This window comes from Petaurus breviceps, unplaced genomic scaffold (genome assembly GCF_028583685.1).
Source record: "Petaurus breviceps papuanus isolate PSGF00001 unplaced genomic scaffold, PetGlider_PUasm1.0 91133, whole genome shotgun sequence".
Classification (NCBI taxonomy): domain Eukaryota; kingdom Metazoa; phylum Chordata; class Mammalia; order Diprotodontia; family Petauridae; genus Petaurus; species Petaurus breviceps.
Genome location: NW_027187419.1, coordinates 99801444 through 99817240, shown reverse-complemented (window position 1 = coordinate 99817240; position 15797 = coordinate 99801444). Strand labels below are relative to the sequence as shown.

General features: G+C 35.1%; 1 protein-coding gene across 2 annotated transcripts in view; it reads left to right on the top strand.

The window, feature by feature from the left end:
• Positions 1-15797, top strand: part of TLK1 (tousled like kinase 1) — a 181876-nt gene that overhangs the window by 142468 nt on the left and 23611 nt on the right. For both annotated transcript variants that reach the window (XM_069079680.1, XM_069079679.1), the window contains exon 12: positions 2226-2292. In XM_069079680.1, coding sequence (XP_068935781.1) covers positions 2226-2292 — 67 coding nt within the window. The remainder of the gene's footprint in view (positions 1-2225; positions 2293-15797) is intronic.

Below are 15797 nucleotides of genomic sequence, written 5' to 3'. Positions count from 1 at the left end.
AGAATGTATGTTACAGTATAAAAATGTTTGATCTGGACTAAGTAATTTTTTTTTAACACATTTATGTAACCATGCTTACTTTTTCACAGTCATTAGGGATTTATTTTTTTTAAGATTCTTTGAAAAAGCCTACTTTTCTTTGATTTGTAGAATTTCTTCTAATACTTGCATTAGTAAAATTTTTAAAATCTCATTTCTTTATCTTTGATATATAATTTGTTTTCATCAAGTTTGCTGGCTAATTTTGGGGGCTATATTTAAATTAGTCTGGTGTTGTTAACTTAAGGAAACTACTTGTAAATAAAAGTGTGTGTGTGTGTGTGTGTGTGTGTGTGTGTGTGTGTAATAAAATGTCATTAATTCTTACTTACTACACTAATCAGAGTTTGTGATAACCTGGACCCAGAAAATTTTGACTGTACTCGCATTACAATTACAGGTGAATGTTTGAACTCTGTTAGCATGCCTTTTGGTACTTTAGAGACAACTGAATAAATACATAGTTAATTTGCTAACTAGAAATCATTTACAAATTTTCATTCATGGTACTTTGGTTTTATTTTATTGTATTGTATGTAATAAACTATCACAGATATAATAATTGATCATTTGGATGGATTCACCCCCCCCAGTACTTTGAATTAATAAGATTTAATTATGTGTGTGTGCATATGTACATATATACATACATTCATGCATATTTTGGGATAAAAATATCCCAGCAAAAAATCTTTTAATCCTTTGGAATAAAAATTTCCCTAGTGAGGGGCGGCCAGGTGGCTCAGCGAGTAAGCGCACCAGCTCCAGTGTCGGGATGACCTGGATCAAATTTGGGCTCAGACACTCAGCACCACACCCAGAAATAACTGGCCGTGTAACCTTGAGCAAGTTACTTAACCCCGATTGCTTAAAAAAAAAATTTTCCTAATGAAAATAATAAATGTTCTAGAATAATCAAAGATTGGTAGTTTAGTATAACATAATCAGGTTTCCCTTTATTAAGTAGTAAGCAAATCCAAAGGCGGGGTGTGTCTGTGTGTGTATTAGGTAATAAAGATAGTTGTTGCTATTGTTTTTGCTGCAGATTAGTAAAATGATGAATGGAAGGTAGAGCTTTCTTTTTTCTACACTTTGTCTAGAATTGACTTTTCTTGGAGTATGACTAAAGAAGAAATAATTGCAGCAAGTTTATGCTGTGGTGGTTCATGAACATAAATAAATTAATATAGCATGTGTTTGTGACAACAGAATAACATTTTACCTAAGTCCCAGGAAATTGTGAAAATTACAGAGCATCACTTAGTTGTGATAAATAAATATGGAAGTTGTTTTCAGTGCAAATAGAATAATTCTTCCCATGACCACTTTTCTTATGAAGTATAAAATTCACTTAATTTGCTAAAAAATAAAAGTTATCTGTTTAATAATGTTTTCAGATTATCAGAATATTTAAGTGAATTATACACTAATAAAATGTTTATAAATCTTATGCAAATTTGAAAATACTATATAAATACTTAAGGCAGCAGTGTAGGGGATAGAAAGCCTGTCTCTGACCTAGAAAGAATTCAAGTTCCACCTCTGACACATATTGGCTGTGTAACCCTGGGCAAGTCACATAACCTCACATTGCTCTAAGAAACAACTCTCTAAGCCTGTAGCTGTGGAGAAGGTGTTTACCTATGTTGATAGAGAGTGTTTTCTTGTTTGGGAGATTCTTATACTAATGAAATCACAGGTCTAATCTATTTCCCTAAATAAATACTTAATAAAAATGTGTGTGTGTAATTTAACATTATTTAATTCATTGTTTTTTAAAATTTGTTCATTTGTATTGTATTTGAAATTTTATTATGACCAAATTTTCATAATTGAAATATATAAGTAATTAAATTTCATCATAATTTCATTATACTTTAATAGCAGTTAAAATGTTTTTTCTGAGTTGTGGATTTTTTAATAATGTTTTTAAATTGAAAACTACTGTCCAAAATGAGAGGGATGTAGAAGTTTCTGAAAATTTCTAAGGTATATGTTATGTTTTTAATGATTTAATAATTTAATTTATTACACGTGTTAAACTTAAATGCAACTCTAGCATATACATCTAGAATCTTGTTTTGATAAATTACTAATCATAAATATTATTATACTTATTGTTAATGAACTACCTTTTAAAATAAATAATCTTGATATATAGGATTACTATTTTAATTTTTTGGCAGGCTGACTTTAGCAGAGTACCATGAACAAGAAGAAATTTTCAAACTTAGACTAGGACATCTCAAAAAGGTATGTGGACTTCATGAACTGAGTTTTTAGTTTAATTTTGGAAATTGTAGGGTTTGGAATTGGGGGAGATCACTCAAGAAATTGGAAATGGGAAAAACAGTAAAGATCTGAGATGAAAAATGCCACTGACAGGCCATGGAAATCAGCATAGCTTTAGGATGTCTTTATTAACATAAAACATTGAGCATGTGAAAAGTCAACATAACTTATGCACATAGCAAAGCAGTAATGTTATTTCTTGGTTAAATTAGGAAAAAACTAGTTCTAGATTAAATTTAAATTTTTTAGAATTGAACTTTTTAGGAAACATGTTAGATGTTATAACTGCAAAGATAAAATTCCATATTGTTCCTGTTTCATTGATTTTATAAGAAGTTCTAAAAGTTTGCAATGCTTTTATGAGCTGGGGCTTTCAAACTATTGTATACGTGTTTAAGAATATTTTTCATTAAAAATTATTTTTAAATTTTATTAGTGAAATAATTTGAATTATTGTAAAGTAATAAGGAGCATTATTGTAAAAGATAAGAACCTTTGACACAATTAAAAATTGATTTGTTTTCATTTGGAAAACTGTCAGTTATCAGTATCAGGTTTTTGATTCTTCATTATTGTTTAAAAACCATTCCAATAGCTTATTCCTAGTTCAATCTATTGAAAAAGAATAACAAGAAATTTTTTTTACTAAATAATGAAACCATATGGACATTAGTATTGTATTTCTTTAAACTGTTTTCCCTTTTCCTTATGTATTGTAATTTTAAAATATCTACTGAAAAGTTTATTTTTTAAAAAAAAGGAACCACTGGAGAAATATTATCTTCATCTTTATTGAATCATCACACACAGACACCACTGAATGAACCTTATTTTTTATGTAACAAAATTCAGACTTGTTTATTTATAAAATAATACACTTATTTCCTAGCTTTATCCTGAATCTTAAATGGGGAGAGAAATTTTATTGGATCTCTTTTTTCCCTTTCTGTAAAATTCTACTTTTGTATAATATAATCTCAGTATCAGATATCTTCTAGTTGAACAAGTGCTACGTAGGAAAGAAAATATGATCTTTAGAGCAAGAGTTCTTAATTTTGTTTTTTAGTGGGTACTTTTACCTTCTCCAAAATGTTGAACTCTCTGTGATATGGGGGAAAATGTTTGTTGGAGAAGAAAGGGAAGAAATGAGTATTGACAAAGGTATAGATTTTTATTTTTAGCTTGAAGGTTGAGGGAGTAACCAAGTTTCTCTTTCCATATATGTATACATGGTTCTCTTAACTATAACTCAACTTTGAATTCTTGACCCAAGACATGCTTTCCTCTCAGTTCCTCATTTGATTCTTTATAGAACTCTATACTTAATTTAGTATTATTGTTACTTCACTATCTTCCTTTAAAATCCTAATTATTCCTATTGTAATCTTCCAGCCATATCTGAATCTGTCCCCTTCTCCTTCCAACACCATCTTGATCTTACTGTTGCTCTTGTCCAATACAGATACAACCAAAAGTGTATTTGTCTAGTTCCTCACCGTCTAATTGGGAGAACTCAGTTTGGCATCTAGAAGTTGAATGTATAACATTTATAACTCTATTAAAAGTGAATTATTCTATGTATACTTCTTCACCATAGAATCATAGGGACTTTTATTGGCTGAGTACAATAAAGCTTTCCCTGAAGGACTCTTATTTCTATATAAAACAGAATGGTTTTAATCTCTGTTTCTGAAGACTAGACTGCCTATTATGTAGGTGTGCTTCTTCAGGAAAACCTCTTATACATATTTATATGTGTGTGTGTGTACATATATATATATATATGTGTGTGTGTGTGTGTAGCAGATAAATTAGAGATTGGCTAAGTGTAATACAATGGAATTTTTTGTTTTTGAAAAGGCTCTATGGCAAACTTGCTTTTAAATAATGAGCTTCTCTTGGGCATTCACAATATTTGATTCAGAGATAGCTGTTTAGTAACACATTTTAAAAAGAGAGATATACTTGTAAACAGTATCAAAAGCACTGTGCTTTTCTCTTTTAACTCCCATGATTTACCCTTTCAACTTTTGTATCTCCTTGTCTGTTCATTCTCTTCTTTGTCCTTTTTTATGATCAATTTCATTTTTCTCTTTGACTTGGAATATATTCACTGAGGTAGCAGTAACAGCTTCATAGTTTTAACTCTTCTTCTTCCTTACCCTAAATTATATATTTGTACTCTTTTCCCTCCATCCTGGAGGATTACATGGGGGGGGAGGGGGTATTTTAAAATCATCAGGTGCTAGATTTGGAGCCAAACATTTAGGTCAATGTTCTCACTCTGTGACATGTCACCTGTGTGACTGTGGATGAATCATTTAACCAGTGGAGACTTCAGCTATAGAAATGAAGAAATGGAACTAGATAATCTCTCTAGTCCCTTCCAGTTCTAGATTAATGGTAATGTAATGTAATGCCAAAAGAAAGGCAACTTCCCAGGTTCAAAATACCAGCATAGGTGCTCTCTATTTTATTTAGTGACAAACCAAGAACAGAGATCAAAACATGACATCATTCAAAATACAGCATTTACTAAGTGTGATTAAATAATCTCCAAGGACTACCCCACCCCAGGACTTTCCAATCATTCAATCAATTACAAAGTCTCTGTTCCAAATACTTCTCCACCCCTAGGCTATACCTTAATTAAGTCCACCACAAAGCCCCTCTTCTCAAATGGAGATTAGTTTCCAAACATAAGTAAAATACATTCATTTGCTCAACCATAGAACACAAAAAGGTCAAAAGTTCCCCACCCCTGGATCACAATTGAATCTACCCCAGAGTTACATCAAGTTTAAACACAGCACTTAATACCCAAATGGAGGTCTTTTCTTCATCTTGACACGAGGCAAGTTCTCAGCAATCTTAGTTCCTGGAGAGACAAGGCTTAGCAAGGCCATAAGATACATTGCCAGTCCCTTCATGAATTTATCCTCTGTCTGTAGAACAGTCCTAGAACCCCTGAACACATTAGCAAAGCCCTCTCCCAGGATTTCTGTAAACATACAACAAGAAAATCCTTCTTCAGGGCTTCTGAACCAACAGAAAGGCTCCCAGACCCCTGCAACAACAGCACTGTCCTTCACCAGTGGACAGTATTCATTCTGTCTGCCGGACAGTCTCCAGACCCCTGCAACAACAGTACTGTCCCTCACCAGTGGACAGTATTCACTCTCTGTCTGCAGGACAGTCTCAGGCCTTCTTAACCAAATGCCAGGTTCCAGGACTTCTTCAACAGGACAGTCTTTCACCAGTGGACAAATCTGGCAAAATAACATCAAAACAGACAGACAAAGTACCAGCAAAACAGCCATGTCTCCTCAGTCCTTGGCAGCTCAGGGGGCAGGTCTCAAAAGTCCAGGGCAATTCAAAGCGGCCACCAGCAATCTCTTAGTCTCTCTCCACGAGGTGCTGCTTCCAAAAAGAACTTCCGCCTCTCTCTTGTCTCTCCAAATCTACATCACCAGCTCCTCCCACTTCAGGACTTTCTTTTCACATCAACAAGCCCATCCCACAGGTGGGATTAACAAACTCTGGGTTTTAATACAATCAATTTGAAAACCAAGCCAATACGGGGGAATCTTTAATTGCCATTACTATCACACATGTCACCTGTGTGACTGTGGATGAATCATTTAACCAGTGGAGACTTCAGCTATAGAAATGAAGAAATGGAACTAGATAATCTCTCTAGTCCCTTCCAGCTCTAGATTAATGGTCCTCTGATATGAAGTTTGACAGACTTTGGGGTGTGGGTGTGCTCCCAAAAGACCCCTCAAAAAATCTAAAATTTACAAAAGGGAGATGATGGAATCCATACACTTGGCAGCATCACCTTGGAGCAGAAGGGGCACCTGCCCTCTAAGTTTACTGTGGCGTTGCATTTGAATATGAAGCATGAAAGACATAGTTCAGTCATATGTTCTAAAAAGAAGTATTTAGGAAGTATGACCTTCTGTTGGATATTTTAAGACAATTGTTCACTTAGGGCAGAAATAGAATGCAGAGGACTGGGGCCTGAGGGAAGGGTAACAGGGAGGAAGTTAAGTTCCTTTTATGTGCCAGGCAATGTGCTAAGCATTTTACACTTATTTTTTCATTTGAGCCTTACAAGAGCCCTCTGAGGTAGGTGGATGCTATTGTGATCTTGAATTTGGGGAAATGAGTCACATTATAGGACTTGCCTAATGTAAGCTAGTGAGTGTCTAAGACTGGATTTGTACTCAGGCCTACCTGATTCCAGGCCCAGTGCTCTGTCCACTGCTCCCATCAGCTGCCTGAGTCAAGAAGATGCTTTACTGCTATGTTAGATCACCCTGCTCTTGAACTTGTTAGACTTGAATACATTTGATGTCTTCCTTGCTCTTTCACAACTTCTGCCATGGAGCTGGGTATGGATTGTGATCATTTGTGTGTTGTGAAACACTCTGGATTCTACCATTGGTCTTCATGTTGCCAACTCTTAATTTGAGTGTATAGAGTCTAGCATACTTTTGCATCATCAAAGGTGTATCAGCTACAAAATTAAATTGAACTTGTTTTCTTAATCTGTAAGTATTGTTGTAGTTTGAGAAAAATGCCGAATTTCATGAATTATGAATGATGTGAGCAACTGAAGAAAATGATTTGGTTGTGATATTAGCAGCAGTGAGAAATAAATGACTGAGAAAGTATATGACAAATATGGTACTGGGTTATATGTAAGTTTACGGACACAAAGAATGGAGGACTCATTTGATTTTTCTTTACACAGCTACTTTGTTGTAGGATACATTTTAACTGATGATGGAAACTAAAGAAGAAACAAAGTATATTAGTTTTTATGCGATTTAATTACTATTCCACAACCCAACAGGATTGAGAATGAATAACTACAGGACAGCCAAAAGAGTTGTTGCTCCACAAATCTAAGAAAGTTTCTGCCTGGTCCTTACAAGAGAAATAATCATAGTTTTGTGTTGCCTGGCCAGAATATACAGAATTGAGGGCTCTTATATTTTGTTGGTGTTTATGAAAAACATCATCCAGTGTCACTTTTGTGTATGAACAAAAGTTTCAGTATTTGCTGGGTATGAGTTACTGTAGCAGTCAGGCAAATTAGAATTCTCTTTTTTTAGAGACTCAATGAGTTGGCTTTTAATTATACAGAAACAAATTCAACTTGCACTTTCTTGTCTCTGAGTAGAAGAGCTTACTTTTCCTTAAACCATTTGGGAGATACACCATTTCACTTTTGTTGCAGTTAAAAGAGAGTCATTTTAAGTTAATTGATTTGTACATATTAAGTGTCTTCTTTGGGAGTTATCTTTGTGGGTGTTGCATGAGTTAAAGTAATTCCATAATTTGCTAGTGTATTGGTAGATTTCCACCCCAAATTCATTGTTATAAAGGTCAACTAAGAGGCAAGTATTTGTAGCAAAATGCCATAATTCCAGATGCAATTTCAAATTTCTTTTTAAACTTCTTGTAAAAAGGACTCTACAGATCAAAGCAAATAAATAAGATGTGGAGAGGATACAAACTAGTATCTCTAAAGCTTCTTTAATTAGGAAAAGTAATTTTTTGTTACTTTGAGCAAGCCAAGCTCAATTTACCAGAAATATAATACAGCTTCCCCCTTGAGTACTATATATATTAAAAGCTTGTGATTACAAAGGAAGTCATTGCATTCCCTTAGAAGATTTTTCCTCTGAGGCAGAGCTGCCAACTCTTACCCATTTTGTATAGTTATGCTTCCAGGTGGAGCCAATGGATTTTAGTAAATATGCAAAATTATTTATCAGGTAGTCTCATTTATTGACACAAGGTGGGTAAATTCTAGGAATAAGGAAGCATTACGTCTAGAAATAGAGGCATTATTTCAGGTTAACTTTGTAGTTCAAATTTTTATTTTATAGTTTTGAAAACTTTGTTGAAAAGAACTTTTTAAGGGACATACTTTGGGTTCTGTATTTTCCCAGAAGGTTTAATAAAGTTACAAACATGTTAGCTATTGTCATCTCTATAATATTTTCACTGTTGTCATATTTTATTAAAAAGACATTTGCCATTTGGTGGCAACATCCTTTGGCTGATGAGAATTTTATAGTTGTGAGGACCTTTGTTCATGTCTTACTACTGGTGTTTTACAAGTTGATGCTGTGAATGGCATGGAGGGATTTTATGGTGTACGTAATAGCTAGTCTTCCGGTTTATTTATGTAAAGATTTTAATTTTTAAAGTTCATAAGGAGAGATGGTGTTTATAGAAAGCTAAACACTACTTAGAGAGGGTTAGGATATGATAGTGTAATAGAAACTGTTGGGGGTTTTTTTCCCTTATTTCACTATTGCATTTTGAGAAATACGTAGGTTTGATTTATAATCCCTGAATATGAATTCAGAAATTAATTTGGAAAAATGTAAATAACTTTGTAATGGGTGTTGGAGTGGTCAAGGATCATCATCAGCAACACAAAAAGTACCTTTGCAGAGATGGAGTCAGAGGGCCAAACTATTTACAGTCTCCTCAGTCTACTAAAACAAAAATCCCATCCAACATGCCACCTGACACCATTTCTTTCTCTCTCTCTCCTTTGCTCCTTGTGATGTGGCATTCACCTCTCCTTGTGCCTCCGTTCTGAAGAGATAAAAGTATAGCAACAGCCCTGCCCTTCAGTCAGCACTGCCACAGAAATCCTGTTTTCTGACCGATATTGGCCACCTGCAGAGAAAAACTGAACCAGTCACAGGCAGCAGCAGCATCAATATTAATCCTCCATGATGAAATTTTTACAGGTCAAGACCAAGGACAGCTCTTTATCTCACACCTACACAGTGGATCATTCAACTAGTTGAGATGGAAGACACGGAATTTTCTGCAACCTTTTGAACAGTGGAATATAACAGGGCACTGCTTTTAGGTGAATGACCACCAATTAATTAATACTGAAGTTTGACCTCCTCTTTGGTCTCCTCTCCAAGAATAACTCTGTTATCTAATTCATCCATCCCCGATTATGACAAGTACCAAGAATTTATGGACAACATTTGTTGTCACTTAAATTTGGGGTATAACATACATAAATATTTTAGTAATATAGCTAGAAAATCTATAGGACCGGTTCCCCAAACCTGCTCTTTTAACTATTTTAGTAATTCAAAAGAAATCTTTCAGGAGCTCCTTCTTTAGATGAAGGCAAATATATTTTGTGTCTATAAAAAATAATGAGATGTCACAAATAGTTATCACTAGGGTATCTGGAGAGAATGAGTATACTAGAAAAAGAGGTTCCTTTCTGTACTGTATATAACCAGGTTGAACATATTGTTAAGCCATGTTACCATGAACAGTATTGCATGCCATCTTGATTTCCTGTCTTGTCAGAGTGTTCTGGATCTTTGAACTTAAGATTATGTTCTTTTGCTTATTTATAAGAATAAGAATCACATCACAGGAAGGTGATTGAGCATCCTATAGACTCTGAGAATACAGAACTGTCAGTGTTTCAAAGAGTCCAATAAATGTTTATAAGCATTTTCCTTATAGCAGCCCTGTGAGAAATCTATCATTCAGTGAGGAATGTAAACTTAGTATATCCATATTCTGCTTCTTGCTCTCATTAAATATAAATCCAGAGTCACTTTTGAGTGTTTTTAATTTTTCATTGTTTGCTTTAGGTGATAGCAGAATTCTTTTAAAGGGAGAGAAAAAAAATCTCATGCCTAGTATTGTAGAATATTCTAGTCGCTTTATGAGCAACTGAATCCAAATATGTCTACTTATTTGCAAAGGTGTCTAATTGAGGCAGTGTTGAATAGTGGATAGCTTGCCTTTGAACCAGAAAGTCTTGGGTTCAAGTTTTACCTTTGAAATATACTGGCTGTGTGACCCTCATCAAATCAAGTAACCTCTAAATGCTTTAAGCAACCAAGCCTGAGTTGCAGAAAAGGTGTTAGCCTGTATTAGAAGAAAGATTTTTCTGATCTGAGAGTTCCCTATGCCAGTGATGTTACACAAACTCATTCCTTATGTCAACCTGTACTATTGAATATTTTTTTGGTTTATTTTTGGGGATGGATTAAATTATTCAGCTCAGAAGAGCTGAGTAGTTAAAATCTGGTGGCTACGTCCAATATAATCAACTTTGTTTTACACAGAGTAAAATAAGGCCTCTGACTATAGGCTTTCTTGCAAACACATATCATTGGTCATAAGGGAAACTGAATGAGAGTATGGGTACTTTAAATCTGTTTTCCCACCACAGGAAAAACCACAATTATACATCCTAGTCAAAGATGGTGAGTCATGAGTATCATCTTATGTTAAAAAAAAATTATCCGTTATAGGAATTCTTAGGCTTTATGTACAGAAGTAACTGGCAAGATCTTTAAAATATCCAAAGAACCAGACTATTAGAACAAGATGGTGATTAGGGTGATGAAAAGCAGGAAGAGAGAAAAAAGATAAATAGTATCCAAGGTGCTATACCTTTACACATATGCCCGAGCTATGCCTACAATAACTTATATTTAAACTTTGTAGATACGTCTGTTCCATTACATAGTAGCTAATTTTGTTTTTTTTTTTTGTCAAGAACATGTTTAAAATACAATTTTTTTAATGTCATTAGTATTTTAATTTTATTAATTACTTAAGTGCTTCTATTTGCTTCCGTGGGGATAGGGATCACTATTGGGTAACTTGATGACCTTCAGTCAAGCTTTACCCTGGATCAATATAAATTTTACCAGTTTTCATACAGATGTTTTAAAATGGATTTTCCTTTATAATACTTTGGTCTCTAAAGAAAGATTAGACTTGAAGGAAAGGAAAAGCATAGGAAAAAAAGGAGAACCAGGAAGAAAGTAAGAAAAGCTTTTAGGAATGAGAATTTAGAAAATGAGAAGTTTTAGTAATAAAAAAGAATTGAAAGGCCAACAAAAAAAATGAGCCGTTTTGTTGTTGTTTTTAATTGTCGTACAACCACATTGAAACTGTATGTTTAGTTTGAGATTAGTAGATCAACAATTAGTTTAATATCTGGGTTAAATTTTTGTGTGTTCAGAGTATGTGAATGCACATACAAAAGAAATGTCATCTGGAAATATGAGGACATAGAGGTATTAGAGTATGGGCATGGTTTGAGGAACAGCAAATCTTTCAGTTTGATGGGAGTTTGAATGATAGGTTTAAAGTAGGTAATCGAAGAGAAGTGTGAAAAGAGGTAGATTGATTCTTGTGTTTTACATTTTGAATACCATGCTAAGGAATTATAGATGCCAAAAAAAAAAAAGGAAAAGAAGAAGAAGAACCCGTTATCTATGTTGCTTTTGATGAGAATACTTTATTCCATTCAGGAAAAGCCAGTCATACGATTTATATATAATTCTGCCCTTTTATCAACTGTTAAAGTAATCATTCATTGTAATCCCCCAAAAGACCAAGAAATGTTATATAGCTAATGTTTCTATCTTTCTTATCTTTACATTGGCTTGCCTAATAATTTAGTAGGTGATTTTAAAAAATACTAGATTTTATTAATTTGATATTTTTAAGAAAGGTCCCAAGTACTTATATGCCACCTTCTATTTCCAGAAATTACTACTGCTTTTGACCTAGAAGGTTCTACTCCATTGGGAGAAGGCCTGGGGTAGGTACTTTACAGTGGCTTCTTTGGAAGGCTAAATTGTCTCAGTGCAGATGTATAGCAACCGCAAAGCAGTTTTCTGCACCAGGGGGAAACCTAATAGATTTGTCTCATTCTAGTCTTCTAGCCCCATCTCTAGCTTGACCATAATTTAAATAATATCTGGTGATAGGGGACTATATTTATTCTGTTAGGTGATGGCTGATAACAAATGCTTGTTGAATTTAATTAATAAATATATAAATTTGCTATCAGTTCATTATATTACAGTTCAGTAAATTCAGTTCAGCAAACATTTGTTAACGTAACAGTTCACTTTCATTGAAAGTACCAGAAAATTGAAGCTAGTTTGTTTTTCTCTGCATGAAAACAAAAAATGCAGACACAGGGTATTTGTTTTAATAGTATCAAAGATGTACATACTTTTTTTTTTTTTACTTTGAGGGATATAACTTTTAAGCAATTTGATATGTGGCTTTGGCCTTGCCATCTCCTCATAAATACTTTGGCGCCAAGCTGTTCAGTCCTTCCCTGTCACCTTTTTCTGAACGTTTTGGCTATGTCTGTTACTAATCAAAATTAATATAACACAACCTGTGTCACCTTACTTAGTGAGGAAACAATAAAGGTTTGTTAAGTTGGGCAAAAATAATACTAGCCATTACCTGGTGATGTTATCACTAAAATTTATTCAATGAGTAAGTACTCAATAAATGCCTGTTATTTGCTTATCTCTGTTCTGGGACCTCTTCCTCTTATATCCATACTCTCCCTTGCTGATCTTATCAATTACTTCAAAGGTCATTTATGTTCATATACTGAAAATCACCTATAATCTCATGACTTAACTCTAGTCATTCATTGTCAGTTTCCATCTCTTTCTAAACATCCTGTAAGCATGGCAAAGAAGAACATTGGCTTCTAGAGATAGAGACCCTGGGTTAAAACTCATTTCTATCACCACTTATTACTTGTGTCATTTAACTTCCATAGAACTGAGTTTGTTCATCTGTAAAATGAAGAGGTTGTACTAAGTGGCTTTCAGTTTCCATTTCTAGATAAATGTTCCTAAATCCAATATGGAACTCATAGAATCTTTTCTCTCAAACTTATATTCCGTATTTGCCTGTTTCTCTTGAGGGCAGCATTATCATCCTTTCAGTCATCCATATTCATAACCTTAGACCCATCCTTGACTCTATCTTCCCTTTTCTCCCCCATATCCAATCAGTTTATAAGTCTTATTGATTCTCCTTCCATAAGCTTTCTTACATCTGACCCCTTCTCTGCCACATGCATCCTTTTCATTAGAATATTCTTGTTACGTGGCGCCGTGAGTAAAGCGCCGGCCCCAGAGTCAGGAGGACCCGAGTTTGGTTCCGGCCTCAGACACTTAACACCCACACAAAAAAACTAGCTGTGAAACCTTGGGCAAGTTACTTAACCCCAGTTGCCCCCCAAAAACAAAACAAAAAAAGAATATTATTGTTACTATTAGAATTTATTAAGTGTCCACTATGTGCCAGGCTTTGTATTAAGCACTGAGAATACAAAGACTTTTTTAAAAGTAACTGCTGTCTAGAACCCTACAATCTAATGGTGTCTCCCCAACATACAGACAACATATGGGGTAATTAGAGATAATCTCAGAGGAAAAAATGTACTTACACAAAGAAAGGCTGGTAAAGGCTTCTTGCAGGTAAGACTTGAAGAAAGTCAAGAGGCAATGAGAAGGGAGAATGTTCCAGGGAACAGCCAATGGAAATACTTTGAATCTAGTGCACGTATCACCTCTTATCTAGACTACTTTGTTAAAGTTTTATTAAGTACATTTTTATGTGCGTTGTACTATGCTCAGGATGCAAAAATAAAAACAAAAATCCGTCCCTGCCTAACTTCAAGGAACTTACCTCCTGTTGGGGGTTGGAGTGGGAATAAGACATGTTACAAGTAAGTAAATATAAATTAATATCAAGAGGAAGAAAGTGCTTATATGAGGAGGATCAGTAAAGATCTTCCTATAGGTGAGATGTGAGCTGTGTGTGTTAAAGGAACCTGTCCAGACATGGAGGAACCTTTGGAAAGGCAGAAGGAGGTAGGAGTTGGAATGTTGTGCTTAGGACAAGCAAGCAGAGGTAACTGAATGGTAAAAAAGTACATAAAGGGAAGTCATATGAAATAAGACTAGAAGGGGAATTGGGAGCTAATTTGTACAAGACTAAATGCTAGGGTGAGGATTTTGTATTTCATCCTAGTGGTAATAGGGAGACATTGAAAATTCTTGAGTTGTGGATGAGACAGATTTATATTCTAGGAAAATCAACTGGACAGTTGTTTGCAATGGAATAGAGCAGAAAAAAAAAATAGAGGTAAGGAGACTACTTAAAAGATTATTTTTTTTTTAAACAATCGGGGTTAAGTAACTTGCTCAAGGTTACACGGCCAGTAATTTCTGGGTGTGGTGCTGAGTGTCTGAGCCTGGGATTCGATCTCCAGGTCATCCCAACACTGGAGCCGGTGCTCTTATTTGCTGTGCTACCTGGCCGCCCCCCTACTTAAAAGATTATTGAAGTGATCCTAGGGACAGTTGATAGAGATTTGAACTGTCACTGAGAGTGAAAGAAGAGTACAAGTGAGAAAGAGGTTGTGAAGGTAGGATTGGCAAGACTTGGCAACTGATTAGAATATAGGGGTTAAGGAAAAGGAGAGTCATAAATGATTCCAAGATTATAAATGTAGGTGATTAGAAGATGGTGCTGTCAACAGAAATGGGGAAATTTGGAGGAATGAATTTTTGGGAAAAGATAATGAGTTCTGTTTTGGACCCATTGAGTTGGAGATGCCTGTAGGATAACTGGGTTAAAATGTCTCAGGAGTGGAGTTCAAGAGAAATGAGGGCTTAGGTATTTGGATTTGGAAATCCTCTGCTTAGAGAGGACAATGGAGACAAGGGAAATGGATTAGATCATCAAGGGAGAGAAAAGTTGAACAGAAGGAAAGTGTGCCAAGACTTAGGAAGTGCCCAAATTTAGCGGTCAGGAAGAGAAGGATGATCCAACAAAGGAGACTGGGGAGTATAATAACCACTTGATTACTCTCTCTACTTTAAATATCTCCTCCATTCAGTCAGTCAGTTGATTAACATTTATTAAGTAACAACTATGCATCAATTTTGCTAAACATTAGGGATACAAAGGCATAAGACAGTTCCTTCCCTTAAGGATCTCACAGTCTAATAAGGTAGACAACATGCAAACAACTTTGTATAAATAAACTACGTACAGGATAATTTGAAAATAATCAGCAGAGGGAAGACAGTAGAATTAAAGGGAATTGGGAAAGATTTCTTGATCTGTAAAAGCACTGGGATTTTAGTTGGAACTTTGGAAGCCAGGGGAGATGGAAGACCAAGATGAGGAGGGAGAACATTCCAGGCCTGAGGCATAACAAGTGAGAATGCCTAGAATAGGAAGAAGAAACATCTCATTCAGGAAGGATGTGGTAAGATATGAGATATAAGAAAACTGGAAGGGGGAAAAGGAGGTTCTGAAGATGAGCTTTGAACTACAGGATTTTATATTTGATGCTAGAGATGATAGGGAACCATTGGACTTTGAGAGGGAGGTTGACCATGATTGGAGCTTTGCTATAGGAAGATCATTTTGACTGCTGAATGCAGAAGGGACTGGAATGGGTAGAGTAGCAGCAAGAACAACCAGCAGGTTCTTACAGTAGTCCAGACATGAGGTGATGAGAGCCTGTACCGGGGTAGTGGCAATGTCACAGGAGGGAAGGGAGAGTATTTTAAAGATGGCATGCTACAAAGGAAAAA